This window comes from Anser cygnoides, chromosome 3 (genome assembly GCF_040182565.1).
Source record: "Anser cygnoides isolate HZ-2024a breed goose chromosome 3, Taihu_goose_T2T_genome, whole genome shotgun sequence".
Taxonomy (NCBI): Eukaryota; Metazoa; Chordata; class Aves; order Anseriformes; family Anatidae; genus Anser; species Anser cygnoides.
Window position 1 is genome coordinate 119,350,505 of NC_089875.1, and position 23,437 is coordinate 119,373,941.

General features: G+C 59.7%; 3 protein-coding genes across 6 annotated transcripts; 1 reads left to right on the top strand and 2 right to left on the bottom strand.

Moving 5' to 3' along the window:
* On the bottom strand, positions 1-13,502 carry TRAM2 (translocation associated membrane protein 2). The gene is made up of 11 exons (XM_066995078.1): positions 13,242-13,502; positions 7,354-7,417; positions 5,764-5,873; positions 5,417-5,533; positions 3,207-3,265; positions 2,657-2,741; positions 2,468-2,538; positions 2,026-2,130; positions 1,499-1,657; positions 496-668; positions 1-270 (listed from the first exon to the last, which is right to left on the bottom strand). The coding sequence occupies exons 1-11, from the start codon at positions 13,359-13,361 to the stop codon at positions 197-199; spliced, it is 1,137 nt and encodes a 378-aa protein (XP_066851179.1). The 5' UTR covers positions 13,362-13,502; the 3' UTR covers positions 1-196.
* Positions 13,503-14,082: 580 nt separating this feature from the next.
* Positions 14,083-20,278, bottom strand: XKR5 (XK related 5). The gene is made up of 7 exons (XM_048079399.2): positions 20,129-20,278; positions 19,553-19,736; positions 19,286-19,467; positions 18,395-18,604; positions 18,118-18,287; positions 17,786-17,897; positions 14,083-17,111 (listed from the first exon to the last, which is right to left on the bottom strand). The coding sequence occupies exons 1-7, from the start codon at positions 20,184-20,186 to the stop codon at positions 16,021-16,023; spliced, it is 2,007 nt and encodes a 668-aa protein (XP_047935356.2). The 5' UTR covers positions 20,187-20,278; the 3' UTR covers positions 14,083-16,020.
* A 189-nt stretch (positions 20,279-20,467) lies between these two features.
* Positions 20,468-23,026, top strand: DEFB1 (defensin beta 1). Of its 4 annotated transcripts, XM_066995087.1 has the most exons (4): positions 20,923-21,061; positions 21,188-21,638; positions 21,921-22,031; positions 22,173-23,026. In XM_066995087.1, the coding sequence occupies exons 2-4, from the start codon at positions 21,503-21,505 to the stop codon at positions 22,292-22,294; spliced, it is 369 nt and encodes a 122-aa protein (XP_066851188.1). In that variant the 5' UTR covers positions 20,923-21,061; positions 21,188-21,502; the 3' UTR covers positions 22,295-23,026. The 4 variants fall into 4 exon arrangements, with proteins under 4 accessions (XP_066851186.1, XP_066851187.1, XP_066851189.1 ...); XM_066995085.1 differs by lacking the exon at positions 21,188-21,638 and having other exon boundaries at positions 20,468-21,061; XM_066995086.1 differs by having other exon boundaries at positions 20,920-21,638.
* Positions 23,027-23,437: the final 411 nt, after the last annotated feature.

Genomic DNA, 23,437 nt, shown 5'->3' on the forward strand with positions numbered 1-23,437 from the left:
CAGGGGAAAGGGACCTTTTTGGTTTTATTGCAAACGGTTCGAGAGAGCAAGAAAGGAAGGGAGGAGAGCGAGAGACACCTTGGGAAAATGACCTGTGTGCCGGCCGCTCAAGGTGACGCTTGTGAAGCCCGGGAAGCCGGGCTGGTCCTTAGTCCTGGTATCTCGCCCTCCTCCCCAGGAGCCAAGCCCTCGCTCCTTACGGCGACTTCAGCTTCTTGGTTCGCGGTGAGGTGCCGTTCTCCGCCTTCACCACTCCGTTTTCGTGGTAACCTGGGGACGGAGAGGGAAAACTTCATCCCGCCTCGCCCTGCACGGCCCCGAACCTCAACCCTCTCGGGGCTGACCCACAGACAGAGCCCCGCGGCGGCCCTTGGGACATCGCCCCGCGCTCAGCAAGAGGCAGCACCGCAGCATCACCTCCACGGGCAGCAGCTGCCAAGTCACAGATACCAAACAGATGCACACGGTGCCACTCCAGGGCACGTCCATGCTCACCCGAGTCCCTCTTGAGAGGCTTGGCTTGCTGCTTGGCGCCGGCGGCGGCCGCGGCGGCTCGCTTCCGACTGCTCTGCTCGTTCCAGTACTCCCGCCAGCGCCGCAGCTGGAAGTGGATGAAGCGCCACATCACCGAGGCCTGGAAGAGGCACACCAACAGCAGCACACTCATTCTGGCAAGGGCGGAGAAGAGGCAGGCTGAGAAAAAAGGAGCAGGGACGCAACAAACCCGGCCTTTGACCTGTAGCGGTGGTCAAGGTCCTCCAAGGAGCGGGTGGGTAGGTTCACCTCGACCAGCACTGTCCAACCCATCTTTGCCGGGGGAAGCCAACCCCAGCTGCCCTGCACGACTGCACTGCCTTTAGTGCATCGTTAATTAAAAGCTGGATATGGTTGGAAGGGAGCTTGGGGAGTCCCCCAAATCCTTAGCCATGACAGTAGCCCATGGCTCGAAAAAGCTTGGGAACGGCTGGGTGGACACCAGGCACCAGTCCTAGCAACTTCGGAAGTGAAGCTGCAGCTGCTGCATGGGTGAGAAGGGCTCCCAGCCTCGGTGGGCAGGTGGCAAGGCACAGGGAACCCACCCCATCCTCTGCTCCCCACGTCAACAGGCACCAAAGACACCCAAGCAGATGGAAAAACTCTTTTCCATTGACCGCACCCACACGAGCGCAGTTACGGGTGCAGAAGGGAGAACCTGCGAGTCCTTCCCTACGGTGCCTGCTTCCACTCATCCTTTGCAACTGGTTACTTCCCTCAACGAACAACTTAATTTCATTGCTGCCGTGGCTCAGGAGCCTTCACCCCTGCTGGCTGCCTGCACACCTTCCCTGCTCACCAGGACTTTCCCCTGAGGGAGTTTCAGATCCCCTCTGGGGTTTCCAAACTCAGCTTTTTTCACCCACGCTGGGAGAACAACCAAGGAACGCACGGGGGAGGTTTTCACATGACAGTATCCATGTGAAACGATGCAAAGAGGGAAACAGGTATGGGACATCCCTACCTGAAGAGGATGTTGTTGAAGAGAAAGCTGAAGAGATTCCCCTTCTCTGGCTCGAGGGCCTGGTTCTCCACCCGCGGCAGCCCGAAGCCGATGACCAAGATGTACAGGGTGAGGGTGAAGAGCCTGGTGACCACGAAGACAACGGCCCAGACGTTAAACCTGGTTGGGGAGGCAAGCAGAGGTGTCGGCAGGAGCAGCCTCCATGCCCCGCGGCCACGTTCTCAGCAGGTCACTCCATCGGCACAGCCCCTCGACGGCAGCACAACGACACAACACGCTGCAGAAGCATTTTGTAGACCTCTCTCCTAGCACATCCCACCTCCCAGCCAAGCACAGCCAGCTCAACAGCCCCTTCCTCCTCCGGACTCTCCCCATCCCACCCCTAACCCAACCTCTGCTGGAAAATGAGATGAAAATGAGCGTGCTGCCCTCCCGGTGCCCCCCATGCTGAGCTGGATGGTGACAGCGAGCCCCCCGGCTCTCCTGGGCACTGGAGGTGGGACGCCAGGGCCAGCTCGCCCGCTTACAGCTTCTCGTTGTTCTCGTCGGTGAAGTAGACCAGCCGGGCCATGTGGAAGAAGAATTCGGCTAAATACTGCAGCAGCAAGAGGATCAGCCCCAGGCGGGTTAAGCTAGAAGGAGGCAGAGAAGAAGTGAGTATCACTGAGCTGGTCAACTTTGATCCTTCACATCTGCCATCCCTTAGCTGCAGCAAGCACCAGCCCAAAGCTGGACACCTCCCCAAAATCCCTGTCCCGAAAACATCAAAGCAACAAGGAGATGAAGCAGCCCAAACCGGTAGCTTTACCACCCGTAAAGACATCTTGTCTACCATTCCACAGCTGGGAGCTCAGCTTCAGCAAGCCACCTTTCCTCCCTTTGACCCCCATCCCCGGCTGAAGCTTTTGGGGCAAAAAAACCAACAATTCTGCACAGTCCCAAGCGCGGGGTATGGAGGCAGGGACTCACTTGAGGAGGTACGCGCCGGCGATGTGCGCCAGGTAGAGCGCGATGCACTGCAGCTGGCGGGGGACGTCCTCCTGGCAGGGGCAGAAAGCAGAATTAATCCCTTCGCCCTTCTCCATCCCCTCCTCTCCCAAATCCCGCTGGCCCTAAAACCGGAGGGCGAAGAGCCTTGGGTCCCGATCCGGCTCTCACCTTGCGGACTTTTTGGAAGTAGAGCTCCGGCAGCGCGTGCAGCCAGTAGGCCAGCTGGCACAGGTAGAAGAACTTCACCTGGAACCTGAAAGGCACGGGGTGAGCTGTAGGGGCACGGTGGGATCCCCGGCCGCGCCGCACCAGGCAATGCCCCTTTCAGAGGCATCATTTCTGGGCTGAAATCATCCATTTGGCCGAGTCTGGGCTTTATCCAGATGTTTGCGCCCACGCTCTCAGCAAACCACGCTCTTGCAAAAACCCCAGAAGGGAGAATTATCCCCCTACTTGGTTTCTACCACAAAAAAAACAAAGAGCAAAGCAACCTGCCCAAGGTGCTGCGGCAGCCAGGACGAATAACCAAGCCGAGAAGACCTTCTTCACAGAGGCAGCCCTCCGGGAACACCCTCCCACGGCCACAAAGGAGATGTCCACCCCCGGGATGCGTGCGAAGGGCGCTGCGCCGTCAGCACCCCGCTCCCAGCCGCAGGGAAAACCGTAAAGAGGAAGGAAGCGGTCAGCCCGAGAACAAAATGCCCTTGTGAGTGCTTACGGAAGATAAACATGCGGGTAGTTTTCCCACAAACTCCGGGGGTTTGATATGTATCCTTCCTGAAAAAGAGAAGAGACGCGAGCCTTCAGCAAGAGAAATTAGGCAGCGCGTGGGTACGATGGGGTGGGTTAATGCTAGAGTGAAAATAGGAACTGGGGATGGCCCAGAGGAGGCCCCGAGGATGGGCAGAGGCTGGAGCCCCTCTGCTCTGGAGCCAGGCTGAGGGAGCTGGGGGTGTTGGGCCTGGGGAGGAGAAGGCTCCGGGGAGACCTCCCAGCGGCCTGCCCGGGCCTGAGGGGCTGCAGGAGGGCTGGGGAGGGACTCTGTGTCAGGGGTAGGGACAGGACAAGGGGGGCGGCTTTAAACTCAGAGAGGAGAGGGTTAGATCAGACATTAGGGAGCAATTTGTCACTCAGAGGGCGGCGAGGCCCTGGCGCAGGCTGCCCCGAGGAGCTGTGGATGCCCCATCCCTGGCAGTGCCCAAGGCCAGGCTGGATGGGGCTGGGGGCAGCCTGGGCTGGGGGCAGGGGTCGTGCCCATGGCAGGGGGTTCAAACTTGATGATCTTTAAGTTCCCTGCCAACCCAAACCATTCTCTGATTCTCTGAGTCTATGCCCGAGTCCTTTTAGCATGCAGTAAAAACTGCGTCCCTGGAACAAGCCAAGACTGAGCTCTCCAAAGCTCAGCCACGTTCACAGGTCTCTCGTTTCATGAGGCCCCCATGTTTGGGCATTGAAAGCTGCTTGCTCGGTCGCACAAAAGGCCCTGAGCTGAGGACAGGACATTTTGGGGTTTGGGAAGGGAATGCTCTGCAGGTGTGGGAGCAAGATACCGGCAGCAGAGCTACCAGGAACTGTGTGCGTGGTCCAGGGGGCTTCCTCCCCACCAGCCTTTCTGACCCGAGCATAACTTAAGCAAAAAGGAGTGCTTCTGGGGAGAAAGAGGAACAGAAAACACCCGCAAAAATAATTAAATATGTATTGCATAGTTTAATTTTCCACCCGCCTGCGTTCCCCTTTCTTTGCAGAGCAGATTCCAGGGGCTCCCCTCTTGTTCCACACAAGCACAGCTCCTGCCACAGGGGTGCTGTGCTGGGCTTTGCCAAGAGGTCTTGGCATGGAAAATTCATCCTGCCCAAGGCCTGTTGTCACTGTCACCTGTGCCCTCACTTCCCTAAGTCCTTTTTGTGGCTGGCATGACTCCTGAAAGCCCAGGGAAGGTGCGTGTGCTGCATAGGATGTCCTGTTCCGTGCAGCGTGGGGTAGAAACAGAGCCTGCAGATCCCCAAAAGGCCGGTCTGGAGGTGACAGAGGTCCTCCAAGGAGGGCTGGCAGGACCCCCGAGCAGCAGGAGAGGACCTTTCCCCGAGCATCCCCAAGCCAGGGACCACAGCTGGACCCCAACCGCTAGCAGAGCATCCTCATTGCTTCACGCTGCCAAAACAGCCCGATCCTCCCGATGCCGTCTGTTGTTTTTCCCTCCCTTTCTCCAAAAAAATATGAAACATTTCCACTCCAAGTTCTTCTCCCGTCTGTTTTGGGCTGAAACGTCCCCAAAACAGCCCGAGGCACTGCATGTTTTCCCTTCTTCTCTGCGTTCCCCCCATTGCCACCTCACCGAGGGAGGGATCACGGCCATCTGCCCGTTTGCCCCAAATCCCTTCAAAGGTCAGCGAACACAGAAGGACCCACAAACCGTGGCCACAGTAACTCATCCCACCCAGCCTCTCACAGGGCAGAGGTCAGCACATTTTTTTCCATGATTTTCTTGTGCTGGTCCCCACACCCCACGGGGACCCTCTGTCCCTGCTACTGTTCTGCCGTCCCGTTCAAACCTTGGTCCCGTCCACGTTCCCACTCCCCCATCGCACTGCTTAGGACCAAAACCAAGTGGTTTTTTACATCTGCAGGCGTGGAAAAGAGCTCTCGGCAGCACGAGGCTTCGTCGTTACGCTGCTTCTCCAGCCCTGCTGGCATCGGTGGGGTGAGCAGATCCATGAGCAGCATCACAGGAACCAAACCCCAGGTTAAGCCCATTCCTTCCCCTACTTCTCGCAGGGATCCTGGGTTAGCAGAGAGGCTTTTGCTAAAATGTGCCCATCTCAGCCCATGGGCTGATGTGGGATTCTTCACTCCCATGGGAGTTTTGTGCTCCAGGCACCCAAAATTCCACCCAGGGAACCCCAAGTCCAGCCGGCACCGCGCCCTTACCGTCACGACGACGTACAAGCACCAAATCAAGGAGGTGAGGTGGAAGGCGACGAGCTGCCCCGACTCATTGAACTTGCTGTGTTTGACCTTGGAGAGATGGAGACGCCTGTTGATTTTCTGGGATGGGCCCGAGGGAGAGAAAAAGAAAAAGAAAACGTGAGCCGTCGAGTCAACAACTCTCCTTCCTCCTCTTCCTCCCCGTCCCAAGCAGCCCCCAGAGATGAAGGCTCACACGTGGCCCCCCCAGCCCATGGATCACACCACAGCTACGTTTAACAGCAGCAGGACCACGTCCCCACCGTGATATTTGAGATATTCGATGAACCCAAGACACCAAACACACTCACGTCCAGGGCGTACTCCTGCACCACCGCGTGCAGGATGATGGCGATGAAGATGTAGAAGAGGATGGTGACCAGGTCCTTCAGCCCGTAGTGATACTGGACCAGCTCCCCGTCTGCAGAGAGACCAAACCTGGGGTCAAACCTCCCAACCCAACCCATATCCAAGGGCTTAAGTCTTCTGGGGTGGGGTTATTCCCGACACAGCTTGGCTGGGGCTGTCTGTTTTGGAGGCAGAGAGAGGTGAGGACTGTGCCAGGGGCTGCTGGGCTGGGAAAAAGGGCTCCAGCCTGGGTTAGGTCATCAGTGGAGGGGGGACAGCTTCTCCTCTAAGTGTCACACGTCCAAGCAAGGTGACACTCAGGAGCAGGACTCTGCTGCCTGAACGGAGGTGCCTTTAAGAGATCCAAGACAGCAGCAGGGGCTGGAGGACACGAAATAGCACCCATGGGAGGCCCTGCTCTTCCAGAGCAAGAGCACCCAAAATACCCCCAGCGTCTGCATTCAGGCAACCATTTGCAGCCTCGCAGCTTACGGGCAAGAAGCAGATTTGGGAAAAAGCTGCCGTTCCTCGTGGCATGCTGCAGAAACCTCTGCAACGTGAAGCTGAGCCCCCACCAAGCTGCTGCTTCCCCTGATCCTGCCTACCTGATCCGTCTGTCACCAACCCTGTTCATACACAAAGCTTCAGGCCAGATTTTTTTTAAGATTTGAACCTGCATAAGGTCGGAATAGGGTTTTTGAAGACACCTGGAATGAAGCTGTGCATTACCCAGTCCCTGAGAGCCCCCCTGCTGGGTGCTGCGCAAAACCAGAGGTAAAAACATCGCCTCTGTCGGAGCTTATAGCCCCAGTATAAACTCATACGGCAAGGCTAATGAAAATAACATTACGCACGTCTGCAACTGCTCTGCCTCCTCTCCTCTCCGGGGTGGAGATGAGAGCGAGCTCTTGGTATCTCCAGGGGAAGGGAGGTAAAAGCCCTGCAAAAAGGCAGGTGAGCAGCCACCCTTCCTGCAAGGCAGCTCGCTGCACTCAGGGCTCTCTCCCCGCGGCCTCAGCCAGCCCATCATCGCCCACGGAGAGCTCAGCACCTGGGCCTGGCGAGGTGATTACAGAGCCCCTGGGACTCCTGGCAGCAGGGAGGAATAAAATCACCCGGCGCACGGGCGGCGGAAACCGTCTGGACCGAGCTCTGGGGGAGCGCAGACCACAATTTAATCTGGAAGCAGGCTGAGTTCCTCAACCCTGACATTCGGAGACTTGCAGGGCAGACCTTCCGTCTTCCCTCGTCTTATTTTCATTAATCCCAGCCGCCCTGATCTTCGGCCGGATGATTTCTTGGCCTTAGGGGCAGCTTTCTGCTGCCACGCCAGGCTTTGTGCCCCAAATCTTTGGCCCACGCCGGTGCCCAAATCACTGCCAGGCTGGGAGGCGGCGGCCAAAATACAAGCAGGGACCGAGCCCTGCTTCCCCCTGTTTCTGATTTTACAAGCCTCCTGCGCCACCAGGCAAGACCCGAGCAGCGTGCGTTGGTGGAAGCCGAGCCGGCAGCGAGGATTTGGGGCAATCGCACGGGGCAGCAGCACCTCTTACCTGCTGTAGGCACGCTAACGTTGTACTGAGGTAAGATGAACAGGAAGGCAGTCTTGGCTGTGACCTGTCAAAAACACACGGGGAGGGGGGGGGAAGCAAATTAATTGTTAAATTAATTCATTAACTCCTCTGCCAGCCTTTATTCCCCTTTCCTACTGTGCTGGGAAAGGGGATGCGAGCAGGGCAGAAGGGAGATGTGCAGGCATCGGGTGATGGGAGAGGGGATTTGGGAAGGAGAAAGAGGTGGATAAAGGAGGGAGAGAGCTGGAGAAGCCAGCAAAGCCTGACGGGGGATATCCTGCTTCCTATTGAGGACGAGCATCCCTCCAGCAGCACCCATCCTCGTGTGACCCTTGCCGTGGCCTCACCGAGCTCTGCGTGCCCCCATCCCTCGTTCCCACCTGCTCTCGCCCCCCGGATAAAATAAAACGAAATAAAACCCTTGGGATGAGACATCAGGTCCTCTGCAAAGCAGGGCTGCACTGCTCGCTCTTCATTTATCGCTTTTAATTGAAGGCAGCGATCCCCCAGCAGAGAAGCAGGAGGATTCACGGCAATGGGGCAGAGCCGAGCATCCCATCCCGGTGCCCCGAAGGAGTATCCCCAAGACCAGCACATCCCAAAGCCGAAGCCAGATCAAAACCCTGTGCGATGCAGACATCCCACGCCAGCCTCTGACTGTGCCCTCATCCTGCCTGGCCAGGACACCGTCGATTTTTCCTTTTCTCCAACAAAAGGGCTCCGCCTCGCACACAACCGCCCCCCAAAATCCCACAGCTGACAAAGAGGAGAGCTGCGCTTCCCCCAGACGTAGCTGCAACTGCTCAAGAGCTGCAGGCTATTAAAAACCCAGCTGGAAATATTGCTTCATGTCTTGCAGGACGTAGCTGGAGGGGGAGCCGGGGGGGGGAGAAAAACAATCCGGGGGCTTTGCCAAGTGCTCCCGTCCCACCCCCAGGAGCATTGAGCAAGGGGCTGGTGCTGGCTGGAGCTCGGCCGCCCCGGCACCAAAACGCTCGCGGAGAAACAAGAAGCAAAGTGCCCGAGGAGAGGGAGACCGCGGGCAGGATTCGGGGTGGTAACGGAAAAATTGCGTCGCGTGGCTGGCTTAAGGAGACGCTCCTGGCTCCTGCAAGCCTTGCTGGCGAGGGAAGCGAGGTTACTTCACCCCGGAGCAGCACGGCACGGCCGGGACCGTGCAGCCAAACCCCACGGCGAGCTGGTGCAGGGCACGAAGTGAATGCATGGGTTCAGCGGTGGCCACGATGCGGCAGGGACGGGTGGCTGCCTCGCAGATGTGCCCACGGCAGCAGGCGCTGGGGGTTTCGCCTCCGTCCGGCTGCCACCCAGAGGTGGAAGCGGCTGGAAATGAGGCAGCGTCCCCGGGGATGAAGCCTCCTGGCCAGCCAGAGGGGCTGTAACCAGCCCCGTGGGTGCCGGCGGGCATCACGGGAGCCTCGTTTGCAGTTTTCGGAGGCGGTCCCGGGGCTTTCTGAGGGCTCAGAGCATCCTTTCCACCCCTTCGACTTGAAGAGCACCTCCAGAAAGGGCACCTCCAGCTCCCCCGCAAGGCAGAGCCGAGGTTTTCTCGGCCCGGGAAGCAGCGATGAGCGCCAGGGCTGGCGGCGCTTTCTGAGCTCACGGCGAGCTCTTGGCCAGAGAAAGGAGAAGTTGGTAACGGGAAGAGCAAAGCGAGCATTATTCAGAGGCACAAGACCCGCAGCGGTGTTTGTCCTGAAATGAGAGCCCAACGAGGGAGTTTTTCAAAGGTGGGAGCGGGATTTGTCTGGCCAAGCCACGTGGGGACCATATGGGAAATGCTCTACGTTCCTTGCTCGGTGCTTGCTCTAGGCTAAGGGCACCCCTGTGCAACCCAACCCGAGGCCAATGGGGTGAGGAAGATGCTCCTCACCCTGCCTGTGCTTAAATCAGCTGGGTTTGGGAAGGTGGGATGCTCAGAGAGGCCCAGGGATGCTCCTCACGGGGCGATGCAGCCGTGCATCGAAGCCGCACATCGCTTGGGTTTGGTCTCTGATACAAAGCACCAAAGCTTCCCTGGCCCTTTTTCGATGTTTTTTTTTCCCCACGAGACAAGACTCCAACCAAAATCCCAAATTCACTTGTACAAGCACGCGAGCTGCTTTTAATAAAGGCCCCTGAGCACGTGAATCCAAGCACCTACCCCAAAATCCCAGAATCGTGGCATGGCTGGGGCTTGGGGACATCCCTGGGTGCCCCCGTAGGGTGCCCAGCCCCACATCCTGGCGGCTTGGGGAGCTCTCCAAGGAGTCCCCCCAGGTCCGTTTCTGCAGAGCCGCTTTCCAGCTGGGTGCCCCCAGCCTGTCCTGGTGCTGGGCCTGTTCCTCCCCAGGGGCAGGACTTTGGGCTTCTCCTCGTCGAGCTGCAGGTTTGTGTCAGCCCCCCTCTCCTGCCTGCCCAGGTCCCTCGGGATGCCAGCACGACCCTCTGGGGTCAATCGACCACGAGCATCCTTCCCTGGGGAAGCACCGGGTCGCTCTCCAAAACCCGTCCCCGCCGCCCGCACCCCAAAACCTCACCCCGGTGGGACCTGCGGGGTCCCAGCCGTGCTCCCGTTCGGGTTCCAGCTCCTCCCGAGGAAGGAAGCGGCTCCAAAGCTCCGGCGGGGGAGGCCGGGGGAGCTGCTGCAGCCCAAGCTGGGAAAAATATTTCCCGGGCTTGAAAAACAACTTCTAATTACAGATAAAACGCCGTCAGGAGATTTTTCTCCGTTTTCTTCCCCTCCGCCGGCCGGAGCGCTTGCTGAAAGAAAACCACATTAGTCCCCAAGTCGGGATGGCTCGACACGGGCCCTGTACGTACACTGAAGACCAAACTTTGGACCAGAGCCCCGGAAGGTAAACAGCAGCCTTCACAGCCCCCCTGGGCGGGCAGCAGAGCACAAACACCCTCGTCCCGCAGCGCGGCACCGCCAGCGGCACCCCCTCCTCCCTCCTGCTTATTCCCTTTCCGAACGGGACCTAAACGGGACCTAAATTCCCCTTCGTTTCTTAATTCCCCGTCCTCTAAGCCTTCCCCCTCCAGCGGGAAGGCCGTATTTTCAAAGCCCTTTCCACACACGTGGGGAGGGGAAGAGTTCATTTAGCAGGGCGCCTGGAAATAGCGCCCGGTTCGTCAGCTGGTGCTGGAGTGTCGCAGCCCGGGACGCCGTGGGTCACCAGCACGGGGAAAAGTCACTTCTGCACGAAATCCCGGCCTGTGCCCCTATTCCAGGCAGCCTCGAGCCTTTCCAGCTGCGATATTAAACCCCAAATACCCTTAGCACACATCGAGCCCTGTCCCCACAGGCCCCCAGCGGCCGGTTCTGGGTGGGAAGGAGCGAGAAGACCGTGCCTCAGTTTCCCCATCGTGCGCAGACCGTGGCATCTGACAGAGAAATCCCCCAAAACAGCAAGATCTCCCCCAAATTCAACCCGTGAGGATGCTGCCCGGCCCCGCACCGTGCGCCCTGATGCGAGCTGGACAGCTGCGGGCTCAGCCGAGCCCGGCTTCGGTTTCATTTTTCTGCCAAAAAGGGTGGAAAAAAAAAAAAAAAGATATGCAAAGCGAAGACGGAGAGCAGCTGTTTCGCGTTTCCAAACTTAAAATGGTTTGGGAGGAAAAAAAAAAAAAACAACTACAACAAAAACCACGGAAACTTTTCACGCCGGGTTTCAGCACTGCCCTCCTGAGCATCCCCGGGAGGCGCACGGCACCCCAATAACCGGCGCCGCGTCCCCAAATCAGCCGGGGCGGCACCCCGAAAATTGAACGGGCTCCTTGTGCCATCGATCCGCCGGGAATGGGAAGAGGTTGCGAGCCGAAGAGGACGCTGGAGGTGGATTTTCACGCCGTGCCGCGAGGCGGGGAGACGCTCGGCGAGCCTTCGAGCATCCCCTCCACCCCGCCCGGCGCGGGGCCGCCTGGGAAAAGGTTAAAAATCCCGTTTGCGCGCCCCGCGAGCCCTCCCCTCTGCAGGAAACGGCCCCATTGTGAGCAGGACTCGGCTGTTTCCGCCCGTCGGGAAGGTGGGAACCCAGCGGGACGAGGGGGAGAACAACGAGGAGGAAGGGCCGGGGATGTCACCGGGAGGTGACACGGCCGAGCTGACACCGAACCTCACCGCGGGGGCGGCGCGAAGAACCCCAGAGGGGCGGCTCGGGGGGCTGGGGGGGCCGGGGAAGAGCAGAGCAGGATTTCTCCTCCGGGGGGAAGACAAAGCAGGAGGAAATCAGAATATAACATAACAGTAACGGCAGTGATAATAACGATAATAACACAAGAGCCCCACGGGGGGGGGGGTCACCGCTCGCATCGGGGAGGTTTTTGTGTTTCGGAAAAACAGCCCTAGGAGCATCACGGCCCCTGAAATCCCCCAAAAGCGGCGGCACCCCGAAAGCAGCAGCTGTGGGGAGAGGAAACCTCGTGGGCGACGCAACCCCGATGATTTTTCTTTCTTTTTTTTTTTTTTTTTTTTTTGCTGAAGTACGACTCCGAAACTCGCAGCCCAACTTCGGAGCATTTGCATGCGGTTTCGGAGCGGCGCCGGCCCTCCCGCTGGAGCTTTAGAAGCTGTCCCTTACATAAATCCACGCCACGCACTCAGCGCGAGGGTTTCGCTCGCTCATTCAACGCCTTTGCAGAAAAAAAAAAAAAAAAAGAAGTAAGGAAAAGGAAAAAAAAAAAAAAAAAGGAAAAGAAAAGGGGGGGGGGGGGGGGGCTGCCAAGGAAATGGATTTCCTCCTCCTGCGATTTGCTGGAGAAGGAGCCTTTCCTCCTCCGCCAGGCCCCCCCCCCCCCCCCGGCCACCCCTTTTCCCGTCCCCCGGATTCCCTTTTGAAACGTGGCACTGGGCTGGAGGGGAGGGTTTGGGCAGGGGAAGGGGGGGACCCGCTCCGGCCGCTGACCACCCGAGAGCTGCCTCCACGTAGGGAGGCCGGAGTGGGAGAAAGCAGCGCGGCGGCCTCCGGCCCTTCCCCCGTCTCCTCCCCGAAAAGAGGAGAGGAAAAAGAAAAAAAAAAAAGAGAAAAGGGAGCTGGGAGAGGGAAGGAGCAGGGGGAGAGGCGGCGGTGTTCCCGGAGCTGCTCGGCCTTCGTGGGGCTCTCGCCGGCCCCAAGTTTCCCTGCGGAGGAGCAGGGGAGGCTGCGGGGAGCCACGCGAGGCCCAGGAGCCCGCGGTGCTCGTCCCACGGCGCGGGGTCGGCTGCCTGCGGAGAAAGCACCTGGAAAGGGGCTTGAAGTCAAGGAAAAAAAAGCCCCAAAACGAGACCTGGAAGCATCCGTCGGGGCTCGAGGTTTCCTCGCGGGAGGCCGCGGGTCGAGGCAGCCTCCAGGCACGGGGACGGGAGGCCGACGGTGCTCGGGGTGCTGTGCGGGGCAGGGACCGTCCCCAGCAGGGGTGGCGGATTTGGGGGGTGGGGGGCAGCAGGAGAAGCGGGGTTGGCGAGCACCCAGCAGCAAGCCGTGAGCCTCAGTGGCGCTAAAGGGTTTTATTTGGGGTAGGGACGGGGCACCCCAAAAGGCAGCCGTGGGGTCCCGCACACGGCTGGCTCCAGTTTTTGGGGGGAGGTTGGGGAAGGGGGGGTCCCACTGCTGGTGGGAGGGAGCTGGGGGGCGAATGGGGTGCCCCAAGGATGGAGGGGGGAGCTGGTGCCCCCAAAACCAGCGGGGGTCTGCCCCACAGCCCCCCCCCCCCCCAGAGCTTGCTGGGGCGGTCACCCGTGGGTGCAGCACCCACGGACTGGGGGGGGGGTGGGGGGCACACGGAGATGGGTGGGGGTGTCCCGGGGGGGGGGGGGGGGGGGACACGCGTGGGAAACGGGACCGAGGAGGGACGGGGGAGCCGTGGGGGGGTGTGGGGGGGGGGCTCACCTCGAACATGAGGGCGATGAGGACGCTGAGCACCAGGCAGAAGCCGATGTCGGCGTGGTTGTGGATGAGGAACTCCTGGCTGAAGAGCGGGTGGCTCTTGGCTCGGCGCCGGAAAGCCATGGCCGGCCCGGCACCGGCACCGGCACCGGGACCGCCACCGGGCACCGGGCACCGGGAGCCGCCTCCCCGCAAACTTCCCCCGGGCCCCGCACAACTTCGCGGAGCTCCGCCGCCGCCCCGCGCAGGCGCCGCCGCCCCGCAAACCCCTCCCCGGTCCCACCCCCGGCTGCTGGGCTGGCCCCGGCACCCCCCCCCCCCCCCCCGGCCCCCCCGTGTCCCTCCATCCCCCCCCGTGTCCCTCCATCCCCCCCCGTGTCCCTCCATCCCTCCCCGTGTCCCCCCCATCCCACCCGTGTCCGCGCCCCCCACCCCGTGTCCGCCCCCCCCCATCCCTGCACCCCCCCCCCCCCCACCCCGTCCCAGCACCCACCCGTGTCCGTGCCCCCCCCTCCCCCGTTTAGGGCCGCTTTTAGGGTCCCCCCCTATCCGAGCAGTGCCGGCTCTTTCCACCCGCGGCATCCCCACGGACCCCCAAAATCCCCCCCCCAAAAAGGGAGCCGAGCGGTCCCGGTCCCGGTCCCCGGGGGGCACAAAATTGGGTCCCCGGGCCCAATCCCGCACGCAGAGCGCGGTCCTCGGGGGTCTCATTAAGTCACGGCCCTCATTAGGGGCCTGATGAGCCCCCAGGTTCCCCGTGCCCTTTACGGGAATAGGCAAAGCACCAAAAAGGGAACCAAAAACTGTCCCGAGTCACAGCCTGGAAAAAACAAACAACAGCAACCGGGGGCAAATATTTTTTCTCTAATTCTGCCGTTTCGGTATTTTTGGAAGTGAGAAGATTTCTTTTTTTTTTTTTTCTTTGTGGGTAAATCATTCTCGGGTCGGCCCGGGGGCTTGCATCACCTCGGAGCCGGGTGTTTTGCGCTGTGCCTCGACCCAAAGCAGCAGACGAGCGACGCCGCGAGGTCTCCCATCGAGGGCAGGATCTTCTGGACCTTCTCCTCTTTAAATCCCCAGGGGTGGACGAGGTCAGAGCCCAAACCCGCTGCCGGGTGGGCTGCAGCCACCCCGAGCGCCCTGCCACCTCCTTCCAAGCCCACTTTGTTTTACCCCACCTTTTGACCGCGCTCGAAACCACCCGAGGAGGGGAGCGGGGTGGAGGGGACGGTGCCGGCCACGTCCCCAAGTCCCGCTGCTCCCCTGGGCATTGTTTGCGGCTCCGGGAGGGACGCAGGCTCCGTTCCTGCCCTTTTTTCCTGCTCCTTTTTTTTCCAGGTGAGCGACGAGCGGCACAGGCAGTTCCCGCAGGTCGCTCCCCGCATTGTCACCATTTGTCACCCCGTTCCTTGCGCCCCGCTGCCCGGGGCAGGTCCCCGCCACGACGGTGGCGCTGGGGCACGAGCGAGGGCTTCCCCATGAGCCAAGCGAGCAAAAATTGGGCTCGCCAGCCACGAAACGAGCAGAAATCCTTTATCCCGGGGCGTCGGAGGTCCTGGCTGAGCGGGGTGGGATGGGGACGTGCCGGGTTTCCGGCCCTTCTGCGGGTGAGAGACCCCAGCGGAGGCTCCCCAAGTTCCCCCGAGGCCCGGTGACGTTCGGGGAGCTGGAAGGAGCCTCCTGCAGCCCCGGCCAGGTTCCTCCAGGCGCCCGCTGGGCACTCAGTCCGCCACCCCCAGCACCCCAGAGCCCCCGTTTCACCCCCACCAGCTCCCATATGGGATGCCGAGGCGGTGACAGTCCCACGCACCCCTCTGCTCCCACCCCATGGGTGCCAGCACCCGCAGCGGGGCGCCTGCTTTGGAAGCCTTGGGCAGCATCTCCCTCTGGTGGCCGAGGGACACGGAGCGTCGTTTCCTTCCTGGCTGCTCCGTGGGGTGGTTGCTCACCCCCTGCTCGGCGCTGTGGGACCTCTGCTGTAGGACGCAGCCCGCCCAACCTTCTCCTGACCCTTGGCGAGTTTTGTGATTACATCTAAAGCAGATCTGAGGCCGTTCAGGGCAATTCCCAGCGGGTTAAATACATTTATCACTCACCAGAGCAGCAAGGATGGTGTAAATCCTTCTGTGGACCAGGGCAGGACAGCAAACCTCGAATGCATTGTCTTTCCCAACCTCGTTTTGCCTGGTGACAACCAGCACAGGTTCGAGGGCAGCCCCACCACCCGACCTACAAAATATTTGATTTTCCATCTCCTAGGTCCGGTTTGGTCACGGTTTGGGGACGGGGTGAGCAGCCACCACTGCCTGCTCCAGCGTCACTCACCCCAATAATTCATTAACAGACCCCAATCAGCCCGACCGTGAACACGCAGATACGGCTTCGGTCTAATTCAACGTCCCGAGGTTGCCACCTGCAGCATGCAGAGGGTCTGGGCTCCGGCGTGGCCCCGGCAAACAGAGGGGTAAAGCTCTCACGAAGGAATTGGCGGGGGAAAAATGAACCGAGCAGCGCCGAGCCTCGGTTTGGGCCTTGCTCTGCCCAGAAGGAAAGGCACCGAGGGGGTAAAGCCCGTCAGATTTCTGTTTTAGGCACTTGTTTGTCCGAGAAGATTCCTGCTTTGGCCAGCCTCGCAGCCCAGGAGACAGCAGCCAGGTCTCCACGTTGGCCAGACCCGCAGCTCCTACAGGCACTTGCTTCAGGTCACCTTTCCCGACATCACCCCAAATACCTAAAAGGCAGGATGCCCCGGCTGCCTGTTGGGGTTTTTACATAAATAAGTTTAATAAATACCCAAACCCAGCCTTTTAAGTGATTCCAGCTGCTGAGGCTCTCCAGAAGCAGGAGATGCTCCAGGAGGGGAGGCGATTTCCTCACCACGCAGGACCACGTCTGCCTGGCAGCAGGGTTTAGGGTCAGCCTTGGGGGTGGAGGTGAAGCACGGCGGCCACAGCTTGCTCCTCGGGACGGTCCCCTGCTGGGTGTCCTGAAGGTGATGCCACCCCACGGGGGTCCCGGGGGGCCCCGCTGCCCCGCAGCCACTTGTCCTGCAGAGGGAAGAGCTGCTCTGCAGGTGCCGGTGGGCGCAGGAGCCCAGGATCGGGCTGATGCTCGCCATCCCGAGGGATGAATCCTCTCCTCTTCCTCCTCCTCCTGCCAGGCAGCCTGGGGGAGGCTGGGCTTCCTTGTCCCCTTGCAGCAGGGTCGAGGAGGTGGCCGTCGCCGTCGCCACACCGGCAGAGGTGATGCCTCTAGTGTTGGCAGTGAAGTACACGGAGGAAACCTCGTCCGGGACCGGGCAGGAGCTGCTGGGCAGGGAGGCGGCAGGGTGAGGACCAGGCTCCTGCCCTGCTCTGTCCTCCTGTGCTGCTTCTTCATCACCGACCTCGCCTTTGCTGCCTCCTCCGTATCTCACCACCACCGATTTTGCGTCGGTCAGATCGGATCCGAGACGCAGGGGAGCGATTTCCCTCGTGGGGAGGCACAGCTCTGCCCCAGGCCTGGCTTTGCCCGCGTACACCTCTCCCACGCCACCGTCCCCAAAAGCTGCGTTGATCTGGGACACGTCCCCCGTCTTCAAGGCCAGCCTCACCAGCAGCCAGTGGTGATGGTTTGTCCACCCGTCCTCCAAGCGCCCTCCGACCTGCAGGAGCGACGAGCCGTTCTCCTTTCTGGGAGCCATTGTGGTCCCTTCCACCTCCAAGGACTCGCCGTCTCCCGAAATTCCCAAACTTTGCCCCGTTTGGGAGCTGTTTCCAGCAGCCCGATCGTCACCGGCAGCCGCGGCCCGGCAGGATTTCTCCAGGAAGCCTTCCCAGATCTCCGCGGACTTGGGGTGGAGCAGGCTGTAATAAACCACCAGAGCCGCGGCGCCTGCAAAAGAGCAGAAAAGCGTCAAGGGCCGAATCCTGGCCGCATTTTGGTGAGGGGCGGACGAGAGCCCAGGTCTCTCCTTTGCAGGGATGCGGCTGGGCGTCGTGCGAGCATGGTGCAGGACTCCTTCCCCCCTCATCTCATCCCGCTTCTCCAGCCACAGAATGAGAGACACCAGAGGGTTTCACCCCACATCCACGTCTCATTTTAAGGTACCCAACCTTCCTCCTGGATTTTTGCTCGCTTCCTTCCTGGAGGAGCAGGACCAGCACCAGCAGCCTCCCGTTCCTGCTGGACGCCTGCTCCACAAACACCTCCTGCAAGCACCCGTGCCCTTCCGAAGCTTCAAACCCGCTCCCCCATCACCGTTCGCTTTTAAAAGCTCCTCCAATGCCACTCGGAGCCAACTCTTCCCAGATTTAACTCCCCGCCAGGAGGCTGCTCCAAACCTCACCGCTCTGATATTGCAGCACCCGCTTACCTCCACCCCCAAACTGAGAAAAGCTGAGAAATGAAACTCCGGGTGGATTCGGGTATACCCAAATAAATCCAGAAGCTTAAGCTTGAAGACATAAAGCAAATAATGTCGTGCAACTAAAATAGGTGATGATGCTCGTTTGCTCGAGCTGCTCTCCAAACACGTGATCCAGGCGCTAAATCCAAGGGGTTTTTACCTAGGGCAGACCCCGACAAGACGGCCCCGGTCATGCCCAGGCTGTGCCTCGTCTCCGCCTGCAGGAACTCGGTGGCCAGCAGCAGCAGGAAGGTGTTTTCCACCAGCATTACCTGCGGAGCAGGGGGGAGAGAAATGTCACTCGGGTCCTTCGGAGGGCTTCGGATTGCTTAAAATGACCAGCACCAGGTCTAACTCGAGACGTTGCCGATTTATTTTGCACCTACATCGCAAGTTCCCTTTTTGTCCCAGCCCAAAAAATAAATAAGTAAATAAAAACCCCATGCTTAAAAATAAAAAATAAAAGAGAATTTCCATGCCCAGGGTACTCACCAGGTAAAACACGGCCACCCTGTGCCTGGAGGCACCCGGCTGGACGTTGACGTAGCAGAAGACGTACACGGCTCCCACCAGGGCATTGAACAGCCTCCAGCGGCACGGCTGGGCCACGATGTCCGTCTGCTGGGCCACCAGCCAGAAGGCCATGAGCAGCCAGTGGATTCCTGCGAGGGGATGGCACCGAAGGGGCAAAACGGCCCCGGAGGCGGTGGGAGAAGCTCCCCGGCTGCCAACGGGACGGGGCGAAAAGGCTGAGGAGCATCGGTCTCACCTGCCACAGCCAAAACCCAGCAGGAATAGAGCCTGGTGAAGAGCACCAGGGCCAGGACGCGGGTCCCCAGCATCCCCGTCCTCCAGAGCAGCAGGCAGAGCAGGGCTGCGGCCGGCAGGCGGACGTGGCCGGGTTTCAGCAGGCAGGAGAAGCGGCTGTAGGACACCAATGCCCAGGAGAGGGACAGCAGGGACAGCCCGGCGCTGACACCTGCATGGGGACAGGGGTGCTCAGAGGATACCCGACCGTCTTGAGGACCCCGTTTCTGCTTCAAGGAGCCACCCAGAGCATGGTGTCCATCCAAGCTAGACAACAGGTCCTATCAGCTGGAGGATTTCAAGCACCTCACCCCAAATCTGGTCTCCGCGTCATGCCAGTGCCTGCCCAAAGCTTGAGCCCCCAGCTCCATCTCCGCTCGCCGCGGTCGGACCTGAGCCTGCCACGACTTGGAGACCGGCCTTGCACGTGTCCCAACTCCATGCCCCAGCTTCCCCCTTTGCAAAACACAGCTGGAAATTCCCCTTTTCTATGACACAGCCCCCAAACCCTAAATGCTCAGCGCCGCACCACGATTCGGCTGGAGCCGAGGAACGGGCGTCGGGTCCAAACCCAACCGAGGCACCACGGAGATGCTCCGTACGCTGCGAGGAGTGGCCGTGCCAGCTGGGAAAAGCCATGGTTAGCCCAGAAACTCCTCCAGGCTCAATCACAGCGGATTTTTAAGCCGTATTTATCCCTGATTGCCTTGCATCAGGGCTTCCTACCCGCTCTGCAGCACACTTCTCCATCCAGAGCCTGCTGTGCGCCCTGCCGGGTGGGAACACGTCACCCACCCAAACTCATCCCCCCCCTCCGCAACACGAAGCGTCCTCCGGGGAGGTCCCCGCTCACCGGGGACGACGCTGGTGGGCTCGACGGCCACGACGACGTACGCCTGCAGCAGGAGGTGAGGCAGGGTCTGCAGCAGGGCCTCCAGCAGCCGCAGCGCGCACACGTCCCCGAGCTGCAGCAGCACCTCCCCGGCACCGGCGCTGCCGCCCGCCTTCGCCTCCAGCCACAAAACATCCCAGTACCTGCAAGAGGCAGCCCAATGGGACGTCCACCACGGTTTTTGGCAGGCGCAGGGAGGCTGGGTGGGTCGTGGGGTGAGGATCTCACCGCTTCCAGAGGCCCAGCTGCAGGACGTGGAGGGCCAGGAGCCCGCGGCCGGGCGGCTGGCCGTCTGCCCTGAACCAGAGGATGCTGAGGAGCTGAGGCACGTAGCCGGGTGCCAGGCAGGCGACGGTGAGCCAAAAGCAGCCCAGCTGCCCCCGCGCCAGGTAGTGGATGATGGTGCTGAGCCCTGGAAAACAGCGGAGAGGGTGCTGGGGGATGCCAACCTAAAGATGCTACCCACAGCCTCCCCCAGGATCTGCAGCTTATCTCGGGCTTCCAGCTCCTGGGCTGCTTGTCAGCAGCAGCGCAGCCATCGCCGCCGAGGGGCTTGGCCGAAGGCGGGCTCAGATAAAGGGCGCCGGAATTCGAATTTAAAAAGAAACAAAACATCCAAAAAACTCCATTTAAAAAGAAAAAAAAAAAAAAAAAGGGAGAAAGCGGTGTCCGGATACAAAAAGCTTTTGTTTGGGGAACGGAGGGGGCGCAGCGCTCTCTCCCCTTTTTCTCCCCTTACTCCCACTTTATCCCCCCCGCGCATCCCCTGCGCGCCCCCTGCGCGCCCCCTGCGCGCCCACTCACTCGCAGCGCGCTCCGCAGCCAGCAGCGCCAGGGAGAGCCCCGGGAAGCCCCCGTGCATCCTGCGAGGAGGAGGAGGAGGAAGAGGAGGAGGAGGAAGAGGAGGAGGAAGGAGCCTCCGGGGCGCCTCCCCCCAGTGCCCCCCTCGCCCCCCCGGGGATGTGACGTCACGCTGCTGACGTCACGCGGGCTCTTTGGGGTGCAGCGCGGAGCATTGGGGGGTGTTTTGGGGCGATGGGGGGGGTTGAAGCATCCCGGTGTCCCCAAATCTCTGCGCCCTCGCGCAAAGCCCCCCCCGATATCCCCCGGCTGTCCCCGCGGGGCTGGGCGCTAGGTGGCGGCCGGGAGGTGCGAGGGGGAGCCGCAAATTAATTAGGATGTGTCCATGGGACGGTCGGCTGCTTAATTAAGTCCAAATATCACCGACGGCTTTGTTGGTGCCTCCGGGAAATCAAGCAGGAGGCTCCCGAAGCTCTGAGATCCCCTGGGCTGCCGGGGCGGTGAGGGCGTTTCGGGGCTTTCATCCATTTCCCAGTGCTTTGGGTTATTTTATTTTGTTTTTGGAAGCCGTACTGAGTTGCTTTGCCACCCTGGGAATTAAACCTGGACTCTGCTGTATTAAAAGGAGCAAAGTTTGTCACCCAGCTCCATTTCCAGGGTTCTCTGCAGGTCCCCAGCACTGCCCGTACCCTATAAGCTCCCCCCTTGACACGTGCGGGTGAGCGACGAACCAAAGCCCCTGCGTGTGCTCAGGGATGTGCCAGGGAGCCAAATCCCACTCCCGAGGGATCTGGGACCTTCCCAGGTCTCTGTTCTCTGATTTTTCCAGACGAACAAAATCTCCGCTCGCAAATCCAGCAGCGAGGGAGCTGCGGGGGCTCCCACGGGAGCGAGGAAGGCGAAAGGCACGAAGACGAGGCTTCTCCTGGAGAGCAGGTGGGGATTTCACGGTGAGAAACCGGCCAGAGAACATCACTTGGTGGCCTGCGAGCGCTGATCTTTGCTCGGCCCTGCAGAAAGCCGAGATGCTCCCAGGGCTGAGCGCCCTCCCTCGTTTCGCAGCCTACTCCCAGTTGCGCTGGCTGCCTTCCAGCCACTGGTTTGGCCGCGCTTTTCTCTGCCGGATTTCAGCGCCCGGGAGCCCGTACTGCTACAAAGCCCCGCGGGCCTCCAGCAGAGCTAAGAGCAGAGGACGGTGAAGCCCTCTCTCCACATTTTCTCCAGCGAGCCTAGCAAGAGAAGGTTCTCCAGCTCCTCTATGCAAAGCTGTTTCTCCAACCTTCAAATTATATATGTATTTTTTGATGGCTTGCTGCACTTTCTCATATTTTGACCCCTTTTGGAAATGGGAGCACGAGATGTGCCGAGACCTGCTGGATGTGCTGCTGGAGCTGCACCGAGAGGCAGAACAGCTTGGTGGGGCTGATTCTGGATTTGGTCTCCACGTGGCGTTGGGATTTTTTTTGGAACAAACGCTCCCTTCTGTTCAGAATCAGAACTTCTGGAGGCAAAGGTGCGTCTGATTGAGATTTGAGTACAAAGACCTCCAAGTGAGCCCGCCTGTGTGTGGTGTTGGCAGAGGAGATGGGGCTTTGGGTCAGGGCACGGGAGCCAGACGTCAGTGCTAAGAGGATAATTCCTCTCGGGGTGGGGGCCTCTAGTGCCATCCACACGGGAATTTGTAATTAGAGATTACAGCGGGCATCCTTTAAGTACTTTATTTATTCGATTGCTAAATCCCCGCAGATTGCATTAACCAAGGCCTTATAAACAGGTCCTTTCCTTCCTCTCGCAGTCTCTCTTGCTCTCAGCGGCTTTGGGGTGACACCCCCAATGCCAGCCCAAGCCATGAAGGTGATGCTCCTCCTGCTGCTTGTTCTCCTTGTGGCGTGCCAGGCTGCCACAGGTAAGTGCAAACGCAACCACCGGGCACTTTTTAGGTTGACTCGTGCTATCTGCACAAAGACCTGTTAACGTGGGGGCAATCTTTCTTCACGTGCGAATATTTAAAGAAAGGTGCTTACAGGCTCTTTTTTTGCAATTACAGTGCCAGACACTGTCATGTGTAGGAAGATCAAAGGCGAGTGCTCCTTCTTGCTGTGTTCCTTGTTCAAGACATCCATCGGTACCTGCTACAATGGCCTGGCGAAGTGCTGCATACCCTTGTGATGACCATCCGTGGTCCATGTCGGGGCTGGTGGCTTTGGTAGGGTCAGCAGCGGTGACACCCGCAGTGTAATGTTGTCCGGCTTTACCTGGCTGCTGTTTATGGTGCTGTCTGTCCCTGGAGCTGGTGGAAGTCACTTTTGCCACCTGGGTGTCCCGAAGGGAGAGCACAAGGTGGAGTTCTCACCTCTAAGAGGTTTATTTGGGAAGGGGGCCCCAGTTATGGCCCCGCTCCTTCACCTCGGTCAAGCCTGTGGAGGGGTGAGGTGCAGAGGGCTCGTGCCAGTCAAGCCTCAGAGGTCACAGTACAGCCCTGGGGAGCCTTCTCCAGCTCATGGACTTCCACCCTGCCCTTTTTACCAACCGATGTCGAAGAGCTGCAGGACGGGGACGCCTTTGGAGTCTCACTGCTCTCCTCCCACCTTGTCCCTGCCTGTGATTTGTCTCTCTGCCTTTGTCCTCACCAGCTGGCTCCTGCGTGGTGAGGTCTGATCCAGGCCCAGGTCCTCCTCTCCAGGTCTGGCCAACTCTCATTCGGTCTCTGTTGTGATACAGCAAGGGCTGGGCACTGAAGTCTTCTGCTGTCTTGCAGACACTTAAAAATATCACAGCCTTACAGCACGGGAGTGATTTGTGCTCCTTTTCTCTCCTCTAACATGTATTCACCACGTCCAAAGAGTCCGGTCTGCAAATTATCTGAGTTGTGTAAATATCTAATAAAGTGTGGGTATTAAGGCCAAGCTTCTTAAGCCATTAATTGGTGAGGAGTGTTTTGATCGCTCTGGTTCCTGAGGCCAAGGACCACACATTCTGTGGGCCTCGTGTCCAGCCACAGTTTATGGGCAGGCACCTACAAACCTGGGCAAGGTTTTCTAGGCCATCTAGACCTGGGTCTGAATCCAGAGGAGGTTTGGTCAACTCCACATTTGGGGAGCTCAGATTCATTCAGCCCAGAAAGACGGCTTAAACATCTCATGAGACATCTGTGCTGGTTTTGGAGTAGCAGCTTCTGCAGGCACAGCTAGTCCTGCCTCCATGCTGCAGTTGACGTTATTGCTTAGCACGTTGCCACCACCAAAGGAGTAATCATTAATAACAACCAAGCTCTCCAAGCCCAAAGGTGGTATTTGAACCTTAATCGCTCCT

Bases quoted from the DNA above. Each gene is read 5' to 3' on its own strand.
- TRAM2 (XM_066995078.1), bottom strand. From the start codon at position 13,361: ATGGCTTTCCGGCGCCGAGCCAAGAGCCACCCGCTCTTCAGCCAGGAG. The intron at 7,418-13,241 runs GTGAGCCCCCCC...TGTTTTTGACAG, and splicing joins TCATCGCCCTCATGTTCGAG to GTCACAGCCAAGACTGCCTT. The intron at 271-495 runs GTGAGCATGGAC...CTCCGTCCCCAG, and splicing joins GCCTCTCAAGAGGGACTCGG to GTTACCACGAAAACGGAGTG.
- XKR5 (XM_048079399.2), bottom strand. From the start codon at position 20,186: ATGCACGGGGGCTTCCCGGGGCTCTCCCTGGCGCTGCTGGCTGCGGAG. The intron at 18,605-19,285 runs GTGAGCGGGGAC...GTCCCCATGCAG, and splicing joins GCCCACCAGCGTCGTCCCCG to GTGTCAGCGCCGGGCTGTCC. The intron at 18,288-18,394 runs GTGAGACCGATG...ATCCCCTCGCAG, and splicing joins CTGGGTTTTGGCTGTGGCAG to GAATCCACTGGCTGCTCATG.
- DEFB1 (XM_066995085.1), top strand. From the start codon at position 20,881: ATGTGCCAGGGAGCCAAATCCCACTCCCGAGGGATCTGGGACCTTCCC. The intron at 21,062-21,920 runs GTGGGGATTTCA...TTCCTCTCGCAG, and splicing joins AGGCTTCTCCTGGAGAGCAG to TCTCTCTTGCTCTCAGCGGC. The intron at 22,032-22,172 runs GTAAGTGCAAAC...TTGCAATTACAG, and splicing joins GGCGTGCCAGGCTGCCACAG to TGCCAGACACTGTCATGTGT.